This window comes from Scomber scombrus, chromosome 23 (assembly GCF_963691925.1).
Source record: "Scomber scombrus chromosome 23, fScoSco1.1, whole genome shotgun sequence".
Classification (NCBI taxonomy): domain Eukaryota; kingdom Metazoa; phylum Chordata; class Actinopteri; order Scombriformes; family Scombridae; genus Scomber; species Scomber scombrus.
In genome coordinates, this window is record NC_084992.1 from 3216811 (window position 1) to 3227665 (window position 10855).

The window sequence follows — 10855 nt, forward strand, 5'->3', positions numbered from 1 at the left end:
CACAAATAAAAAATGAAACACAGTTGTAGGAACATATATTACATTATATATTTAAAAGTTTCATGTCAACTTTGAGTTTTTAGATGAAAGAATGATGTTAATAAAATAATCTCTTTTATTTTGTGTTTGTTACTTACCACCTCTCTGACTTTGTGTCCCCCGCTGAATGATTTCAAAAATGACTAGATAAACAAAGGAACAGAGTTGTTCATCGGACAGAGATGCTTTGATGTTCAGGGCTAAAACTTATAAAAAGAAAAGAAACATAACAAGTGAGAACTCACACAGTCTGAAGCAGAGAGCTGTGACCTCCATGATGTCTTGCTGCTGACTGTCTGAGCATCAGACTGAATGCAGCTTAAATATAAAGTAGTTCAGAACTTCCTCTTCCTGTGGTTTGACAGTCTTTGAGTTATAGACTCTCAGTCAAGAGGGGTCGCCCAGCCCTGACTTTCTGATTGGTTCAAGTATCTCTAAAGTTAGTTGGTTTTTTTGTTGGTTTTTTTGGCTGCCTGAAGTCTTCACCTCATTGCTGCAAGAAACCAAGAAAACAATCTAGTCATTATTCTCCAATGTCAAATGTCCAATTATTTCAATTATCTTTATTAAATCAAATTAACTGTACTTCAAAATGTCACCTAAGCCTGCATTAAAAGACTATGCATACCGTTTGAAAAAGACACTCAATATTGGTCACTAGTCTATTTCAACCGCCTGCCTGTCCTGGAATAATGTATAATGGTCATCACTTAGAGAACTGCTTTGACTAATTGTGGCCACAAGATGTCCTTGTAGAGTGTGAGCCTGTTAAATCAAAGAGTAAAGTTGCATTTTCCATCAAACTGATAAGCGACAGGAATGAATGAATCAATTGAAATGAAAAGTGAATTCATTGTATAAAACAAACATCATTTTTACAAAAACAAAAACAGAAAATGCTATTTTTGATTGGGTTTTGGATTTATTTTTTTATTTTTTTTAAATCAGAAAGCTGTTTTTCTTACTGTAATCATTCCTTCTGTTCATACTGAACATTAGAAAATCCTTTCATAATGCACTTACAAAGTAAGTGATGGAGGACAAAATCCACAGTCTTCTGTGCAAAAATGTATTTAAATGTTGATCTGAAGCTAAAATGAAGCTTTCAAATGAGTCAAATCTTCATCTTCTATGTTTCAACATGACAGTCTTTTTTCTGCCAAAGCCCCTCTTTTTGTTACTATATTTCCATCACAGCTCAACAGGGCTGAGGAAACACAAAGTTGGAATTTAATGATAAAGAGAATGTAAATGGGAGTGCCTTGGTAGCCAAGTGTTACAGTGCATGCCTCGTAACAGAAGCGTCCCTGGTTCGATTTCGACAAGGGACCTACGCAGCAAGGTCATCCATCATTTCTTGTTGGCCTTTCTGCCACCTACTAACACAAAAAAGCCTAAGATAAAAGTTAAAAAAATATTATAAATATTTCAGATATCCACTCAATACGACTAACTCAGACTGATGAAGCATCATGTAAGCTTCACATCTACTTTTAAATGACTGTGTTGAGACACTATGTGGATGTTGTCCTCCATCACTTCCATTGAAAGCACATTTGAAGGAGATCTTTTTACAGTCAGTATGAACAGGAGGAATGATTACAGCAAGAAAAACTTCTTTCACTCTTCATGTGGACACTTGACTGCTGTTTTGATACATACTTGGACATTTTTGAACCTGTCCTTTAAATACAGCACTTAGCTGTGTCTCACAACTGCTGTAGAAAAACACAACCAACACTACAAAAACAGTAGTACTACTCTAAATCCAGCATCACCTGCAGCATGAACACTGGCCACAGTGCTGCTGCAGATGCACTTTGATGATTAGTGAATGTTTCAATTTGCAAACACAAATCTTCTTTGGATGCTTCTATTTACACGGTTGCCAATGAAGTTGAAATAAAATATTTTTTACGTCTTTCCATGAAATGAGTGTGAAAATGTGATTTATTATTGATAGATAAAGTGTACATATTCTCAAAATGGTATTGATCAATCTCATTATACCTGGTCAAAGGTGATTACTGATGTTTATAAATGGACAAACAAGCTCAAAGTTCAACTGCTCTGCTTTGTAATCTCAAATTCAATTCACTTTGTACATACCATTTTTAATTTCAATTGTGGAATGCTTTCTTCTAATTGTGCTAGACGATTTTCTCAATTATTTAGTTTTAATGGTGACTTTGTTGCTGTTGTTCCACACTAAAAACAATACTGTGGAGATAATTTAAAAAAGATAGTGTACTGTGTGTGTTGTGTACTGTTGGAGAAATTAATATATCATTGTATGTGTGATTTGATGATTATTAATCCAGTCTAGTGATCAATTTTGCCTTTTCAGAAGATGATGCACTCTTGACCTTATCTACTGACATTTTACATGCTGAGACGTTGTTCTGTTTTTAGTAACATGTCTCACACTTTGTTTGTGTAGACAAAATGAATGACTCCTCCTCTAGGAAAAAAGAAAGAGAAAAGGTGATCTGAAGTGCATAATACATGGTGACTGTGTTTCTAAACAAGTGATAGTTGGAAAAAGACATGACACCGAATATGGAAGAATTATTGATTATCATGCAGTAAAGAGGTATATAGAACAGGTTACTGCAGACAGAGACGTGTGACTGTACACAGGTTGTTAGTGTTAATGGTTGTGTTAGGCAGAGGCTGAAAGAATTAAACAGTTTGTGTGAGCTGTTCAATAGGCTTCTCTCCTGCTGCAGAGCTCAGGGAGCCTGTATGTGTATGCTTTAGTGATTTATTAAAGGTAGTTGGACTGCAAAAGTACTCCTTTGCAATCTGACGTGTCTCTGGTATTTAGACATTTAATTATTTCAGCTGCAACAACACTACAATAGTAGAACCACTGAATGACTAAACTTGGAAGTCAAGTAAAAGATGAGTCCAGCCACTAGTACTTTGTAAAACATGCGCAGTCTGCAGTTGATAAGCCAGATCAAATAGCACTCAGGAGCCTGTCAATGATTTACAGACTTTAGCTGTGCAGTCTAATAAAACAACCGACACATATGGCAGCAGGTAAGTCGTCGTCTGATTTTAACTTAGACTTTTCTACATGTTTCATCTAACTTCTAATTTCAAACTCTGTATCACCTTACCAACAGTAACAGTAAAATATTTGTGTGAGAAAAATTCTAGTAAGGAACAGTCTTAACCATGTTGGAAACAAAAGTGAAAGTATAACCCTATTTAAATTGCACAATACATAGATGAGATTGCATATACAAAGGATCATTGAAAAGAGTATATATCATGTAGAAGATGGTGGTTGTTGTTGTCTTTTCATGTGTTGTACACCCAGTTGAGATGGAAAAAAAATGAAACCTACTTATGACTTTATTTTCAGCTGGACTGGTTATTTTGCACAAACACTCATTCTAAACCATTTTGTTTGTTTTTTGTATCACTGATTAAACATTTCAGAACTGCAGGATGTTTCACCAGATGAACAGACCGTCCCTTCGATTTCCGCTCAAAATCCTCTATGTTTTGGTTCTCCAGATTCTCCTTACACACTCATGTAGAGGTAACTTAAACACTAACATGGTCTGAGGTTAATTTTTAACTTCATGATGGTGTCAATGAAAAGTATCTCACCAAAGTTTTTACAGTTTATCCTCAGGGGAAAATATCTGTCCCAAATTTTGTGGCAATCCATGCAGTGGCTGAGACATTTCACTCAAAACTATAAATGTGGACATCTATTAAACTCTCATGGTTTGCCTTCCTGACTGATGTTGCTATTTCTTGAGATTGTTTGTGTAGCCAAGTTGCTATCACAAAAAAATCATTATACAGTATAAATGAAAAATGTGAAAATCTTTGACACAGCAAACCTCTCTCTGTCATTCAAGTGTCCAATTGAAGACATACAAGATTAAATGATTTAGCTTTGTAGCTCTTATTGTAGGAATTAACATCTGTGTTTCTTTCCAGGTCAGTCCCAGTTAATTGGTTCATCTCAACCAATAGCAGCAACAGTTGGTGATGACATCATTTTGCCATGTCAACTGGAACATGCAGAGGATGTTTCTGCACGGACAGTGGAGTGGACGAGAGCTGACTTGGACTTATTAAATGTGCATGTGCACCGTGCTGGTCAGGACGTCACACATGTTAAACATCCATCATATAAGGGACGAACATCACTGTCCATTGATGAGCTGAAGCAGGGAAACATTTCACTGAAACTCTCTATGGTGAAACTTTCTGATGGGGGAAAATACAGATGCTTCATTCCTCAACTCAATAAAGAATCTTTTGTTGAGCTTGTTGTTGGTAAGTGGAAACATTTTAGTACATGACATATATGTTTATAGAGCAGATTGTTGAAGTCTATGCAAATAAGTAAAGAATGTTGGTAGAATCAACACAGCTTTCAGCCATTATTGTTCAGAAATGAAGAGATGAGGAACACGACCACAGTTTAAATGAGGGTTAATGCTTTTTATAGATCAGCTCAGTAAATTGATGTTATGGGCAAAGTATTTTCTTAACTGGTTAAGGTAGTAGTCTATGCATGAATATAATAGACTTTAACATACATATCATTCCATAACCCAGGAAGGACATTCAGACACAAACTGACGCTTTGCAAGAACTGTTTATCCCTGTCAAACTTTGTCTTGTAGCACAGCACATATGTAGTTTACAAATAGTAGAAGTTATGGCAGATTTAATACTAGATTTTTAGAATTTTCTAATAAATGTAAGTTTTTATTTTTGTTAAATCTTTAGTACATTGTTTTCTAAAAAAATATTTCTAAAGGTTTTTGGCAGCTTATGGCCTTAATGTTAGGTTAATACTGTAATGTTAGTGCTGATGTTGGCAGCTTTCATTAGGGCGGACAAATAGACAGTTTATTCCATAGCTTACAGTTGTATCCTTGTGTTATTGGATTTGGAAATACTTGGCCTTCCAAACTCTTTAGATGCTGAGAATCCCTCCTACTTTCATGCACACCTTGATGGTTTACAGGGAAATGCAAAGCTTAATAAGGCTCCTGTGCCTAATTACAGTTGCTGACCTATAACAATATACCCTTTTCACAGCAGAGATTTTGACCTTTCAAAGCAAAAGCACAGGTGGAAATGATGGCATTAACGATGGCTCCATCGTCACCTACATGCAAAGCAGCCATCATTAATATTAATAATTCCACCTGCCATTTCTGCTTTGACAGCTCAAAACCTCTGCCATAGAAAGGGTCTATCACTACTTGAGTTGAGGGTTTGAAGATGGCCAATTAATAAGAAAAGATGACAGAGAAAACTCCAAATAATGTATCTGTACCCTCACAAATCAGCAGATGTATGAGACAACCACCAAAGTGTTATAGGACTGAGTACTGCCGCGTCACTGTGGCTAAAAAAGCTCATCAGTTATGCCTAAACTTCCTGAAAAATCACACTGACATCAAATTCAGCCAGTGTTTACAGGCATCAAGGCTTTGAATTTCCAACCTTAGAATTGGTAACAGTAAGATATGTGAGATCCCTTTTGTGAACCAACTGTGATTAATGGTCCAATAGAAAGCATGATTAAAGATTTAGGAAACTGAGTGATTACCAGATACAGAATACATTTGTTTTACCATATTAAATTAGCTGTTAAAAATGTTTTATTGCCCCTCTGCATCAGGTGCCGTCTCCCCACCTTTCATCAGTTTAGCAGGTATTGACAGAGAGAGAGGAGGAGTGGTGTTACAGTGTGAGTCTAAAGGCTGGCATCCACAGCCTGATGTGTTCTGGCTGGATAGTAAGGGAAACCTCCTCTCTGCAGGACCTACAGAGAAAGTCAGAGGTCCTGATGGTCTCTATACTGTCAGCAGCAGAGTGACTGTGGAGAATAAACATAGCAACAACTTCACCTGTAGAGTCCAACAGCACAACACCAACCAGATCAGAGAGACATATATTTTTGTTCCAGGTAAAGGAGGCCATTTTTTGTCTGAAATGTTGGTTTTACTTTCAAATAGCTGAGGTCCAGTGTTAAATAAATTACATGTTATTCTGTGTGTTGTATCATTTGCAGATGATTTCTTTAAGGTCCAGTCCAGTTCTTCTCCTGCCATCATCGGTTTGACTGTTAGTTTGGTTGTTTGCATCGTGTTTATTGTTGCAGTTTTCTATTTTGTGTGGAAATGGAGACCAAACATGATCAGTAAGTCAAAAATTAACTGCAATGCTTTGAAAATGCACAAATGAATGGTAGTGCCTCTCACAGGGTCTGTAATGGAGTACTTACAGACTTCTTATATCTCATGTTAGACTGACATCAAACTTCCTGAGATGAAAGTAAAAGTCTTTTATTCTATAATATCACTGCCTTTATTTTTACACAGAGACCAAGAGAAGCTGCAGGGATGAAACTGATGGAGGAGGAAACAATAAAATTTCTAAAAGTGAAATGCAGCCTCTCAATGCAGCAGGACCAGATGGAGCGAATCTCACAGTAAGTCCAGCAGTGTCAGAAGAGAACAAGGTAAAAAAAAAAAAGAAAAGAAGAACAAACATTTGAGTTAAAACACAACAGAGTCATTTGCAGTGGAGGAAAAATAAACCAAAGGGCAGGACAGGACAAAACTAGTAAATTAAGTGATGTGTTCATTTCACTGTAGCTGAGATGAAACATTGTAGAAGAAGTTTTATACAGAGCTCGATCTAACCCAAATCTTTCTCTTTAAATGTTTGTAGTTTGCTCATTGCGTCTTTCTTTTATCAGTTTAATTTTCGCCTTTTGAGTGACTACTCATGCTGGAGATCAAAAACAAAGTAACAAAATGATAATGCAAGTTAATAAGAACAGGAACAAAGACAAGATACAATAGATACAAGTACATCAGTTACTATCAGTTAAGAAAAAGCTCTTTGATAAAAGTCTGAAGAAGAGATTTATAAAACGACTCTGAGTTTGTCAGACTGAGATCTTCAGACAGGAAGTTACACAGCTGAGGGTTTCCTCTAGTGACCGAACCTCCAAACAGCCGAGTTCGAGGCTGATCATAAAGAGAGAGGAGACGTGATATCATTTAAATACAGACATAGTACCACACTGTTTTAGACAGTTTCTCCTGGGGGACGTTCATAGTGTCGTACTCCTGTGTTAAAACCCTGCAGACTGTCTAACCTCCACAACCTGATCTACTGTGAGAAGTGGCTGTGAAAACTGATTTGTGTTTAATCTGTAACTTTATCTCCTTAGTCTAATTTGGAAAGAAATCACACTGCTTCAGTCCAGTTTTCCATCTCTCCGGCAATAGATCATTTGGGAAATAAAACAATATACATTTTAAAAACTGGTAAAAAGAAACTCTATAATGAATGTGACATTTATATGAACAGATTTTTTGCTGACTTAAAATCACTATTAGAGCAAACCTGAGACAGTTATACATAAAATAAGATAAAGATTAAATATTGTGGAAGTGTGTTTTATATTTATGTTTCAGTTTAGTTTAGAGGATGTTTTTCTAATTTGATTCCTGAATTCACCACAAAACTAACAACACAATTTATAGAAGAAATTAAAGATACACTTCCATCTGTAGTAAAAACACAAATGCTTCCTCATTATGATTCTCTGACATCTCTAAATGGTCTTTCAGTCTCTAGTTATATTTTATATAGAACTCAGAGGAGGAGCAAGCGAAAAAGAACAAGGAGGTTCATCATCTATCTATCTATCTATCTATCGATAAATAACAGGAACGTCTGTCTTTTATTCGCATATCTCTCGAACCGTTCATCTGATTGAGTTTAAATGTGACAGGTGTCTTGCTACAGGCAAGAGTAAGTGCAGTGCCAAGTTTGACGTTGTTTGGATAAGAAATGTACAAGTATAGATAAATATATCGGTAAAAGAAGCACACACGACGCAGAACTTCGAAACGTAAACGACAGAAGCCTAAATCCACCTTAAGGCAGCAGAGCTTTGGCAGCTACAAAATGAAATACACTTCAGACCCTCAAAAAAATTGATGAAACTGAAAACACTTCGAAATAGCCCAGGCTACTTTGTAGTAAAAACACACGCAAAAATAGATTTTGCAAGGGCACTGCACTAGTTTAAACTAAATCAATAACTGCAGTCATTTGTCTTTTTTTAACTTCTCCTTCCAACACTGATTTATTACTGAGAACAAACTAAACTGTTACTGACCATGAGAGAAAATCTGAGACATAAGAAATAACTCTTTTCAGACTGAACTCAACTGTGTGTGTGTGTGTGTGTTGTCTCCACAGGTCTTTGTGGAGATCGCCACACATGGAATATATCTCCGTCTCACCACTAAGTCTAAAGAGGTGATGGTGTTTGTGAGGATGAACTGTGTATAAACATGAGAACATGTACTGTTAGGTTTAGTAGCTCTACATTGATGAAGTGTATCCAGGATTATTTTAAATGGACCATTAAAGCCAAGCTAACGACCCTCTACAGTATTTACCTCAGAATCTACTTTCTCTTGTTTTCATGTGAACAGTTTAAATGTCACACACTCATGGATTTAACACTGTAACATTAACTTGTTTGTTTTTCCTTCATCCTCCTTCTTGTGTCCAATTTCTCTCCTGCAGGACCTGAAACTGGAAGGCTGGAAGTTACGAGTGAAGCTCAACGATGAAAACCCCATCATGTTCACATTTGAGGAGTCAATTACACTCAGAGCTGATAAGAATGTCACTGTAAGTCTTTGATTTATTCATTTATGTTGTTGCATTTTTTCTTTCTTTCTTTCTTTCTTTCTTTCTTTTGTTTTATCTTCTTATCACTTTATATATTTTATCATTTTGTCATTATCTGTGAACTTTGGGATTTTACAGATATGGGCCTTTGGTTGTGGTTTCCATAATCCTCCCTCTTACCTGAGATGGAATGACCTGAAGTGTTGGACCAAAGGAGACAAACTCCTCGTTGAGCTCATCAACTGTCATGAAGAGATCGTGAAAACCACTGAAGTATAATAATCAGCCCAGCTGCCACAAAGTGTTTTAGTTTATCTTACAGTCACTTCTGCTCATTTTAAACTACAATATTCTCCTTATTTAACAACTTTTATCACCAACCGTGAGAAAAGAGTTTCCATTTATAACGCTAAAATGCTGAATGTGAATGATAATTTGAAAACATCAAAATTATGAATCAGTAAAACTGAAAAACGTTTTTATATATAGAAATCCAAGTCTGTTTTTTCTTGTGGTATAATCAACAATTAGAAATGTCATATATGTGTGTTTTTTACTCAGCAATAACTCTTCATTGATGAGGCAAAATCTCATCCTGAGATCTGAAGGGTGAACAGAGTAAAACCTGTGAGAAGAATCAGTGTGGGAGAGTTTATATCTGCTACAGTGAAGAGTATCTTATTATTCACAAAGCTATAATAAAAGACAAAGGCTTCTCTCATTATGATTCTCTCACATCTCTAAATGGTCTTTCAGTCACTAGTTGGGTTTTTACAGACCAGTCAAGCTTTGATGTTAAATATACAATTTAATCTCTGACATATACTGTCATTAAAAAACAAAAAGTGCACATAGTGTTGCATTAACAGAGTTTTAATCAAACACTACAACCAATCAGAAGTCAGAATGTATCCAGTCCATGGTGTAATGGTTTATATTTACTGAAGTTAAATGTCTCTAATCTCTCTGCTGTTTGTTAGTTGAAGGAGAAACCTGAAGAAGATGATCAGAGGAAGACTGATGCTGAAGATGTGAAGAACTTGGAGGAGGAGAACAAGGAGGTTCATCATTTACAGTTGTTTCCAATTGATAAAACACAATTTTGCAAACTAGTCTGGTTTTATCAAAACATTTAACACAATTCACAGAACCGCACACCCAAACTGCAAAATACCTCATATACTGTATCCTGCAAAATGAAGTACTGCAACCAAAACTACATATAGCATTATCAAAATCAAACAATCCTCCACATCCATCCACATCACAGGCAATATTTTCCTTTGCCACCTTGCTCACCTGTGGTCTTTTCATAGTGCTTACTTCCTGATTGAAGTGGTAACAATGAACCATTGAGGTGTTTGGCTAGGTGGCACATATATTGGCCAATTTGTTCATGTCATGTAATCTTGAATGGCAGTGTTTTGAAATGGCAAACGTGTGACTTTATGTCAGATTGTTGTGTCTTATGCAGAGAACCGTGTTCAGTGCATTTAAAAAGTGTCATTTTGAAATGCAAAATGTGTGTAAAGCAGAACGTGTGTTTAGACTTTTGGAGACTTGAGAAGAGGTTTTGCTCTCTGTGTGTCAGTTTAAGTAATTGTGCTATGCATGTCATTTCAGTGTGTTAGCAATTGGGAAAAAACTAACATACAATTTATACTGTCATTAAAAAATAAAAACTTCACATAGTGTTACATGAACAGAGTTTTAATCAAACCTGCAACCAATCAGAAGTCAGAATGTATCCAGTCCATGGTGTAATGGTTTATATTTACTGAAGTCAAATGTCTCTAATCTCTCTGCTGTTTGTTAGTTGGAGGAGAAACATGAAGAAAAGGATCAGAGGAAGACTGATGCTGAAGATGTGAAGAACTTGGAGGAGGAGAAGGAGACGGTACATCATTTAATCTAAATCAATAACTGCAGTCATCTCTTTTTTTAACTTCTCCTTCCAACACTGAGTGTGTGTGTGTGTGTGTGTGTGTGTGTGTGTGTGTGTGTGTGTGTGTGTGTGTGTGTGTGTGTGTGTGTGTGTGTGTGTATTGTCTCCCACAGACACAAGATGTAAGCAAACAAAACAACACCAACCCAGCTGGCAAAA

General features: G+C 36.3%; 2 protein-coding genes across 2 annotated transcripts in view; one reads left to right on the forward strand and one right to left on the reverse strand.

Annotated features, from left to right (window-relative positions):
- The window catches only part of LOC134006179 (zinc finger protein 208-like), a 1001836-nt gene that overhangs the window by 270181 nt on the left and 720800 nt on the right, over positions 1–10855 (reverse strand). The window lies entirely within an intron of this gene.
- Positions 8377–10855, forward strand: part of LOC134006183 (uncharacterized) — a 65366-nt gene continuing 62887 nt past the window's right edge. Inside the window, exons 1-3 of the mRNA XM_062445267.1 lie at positions 8377–8751; positions 8890–9024; positions 10810–10855. The exon at positions 10810–10855 is cut by the window's right edge and continues 71 nt beyond it. Of these exons, the coding sequence (XP_062301251.1) occupies positions 8701–8751; positions 8890–9024; positions 10810–10855 (232 nt within the window). The 5' untranslated portion in view covers positions 8377–8700. The remainder of the gene's footprint in view (positions 8752–8889; positions 9025–10809) is intronic.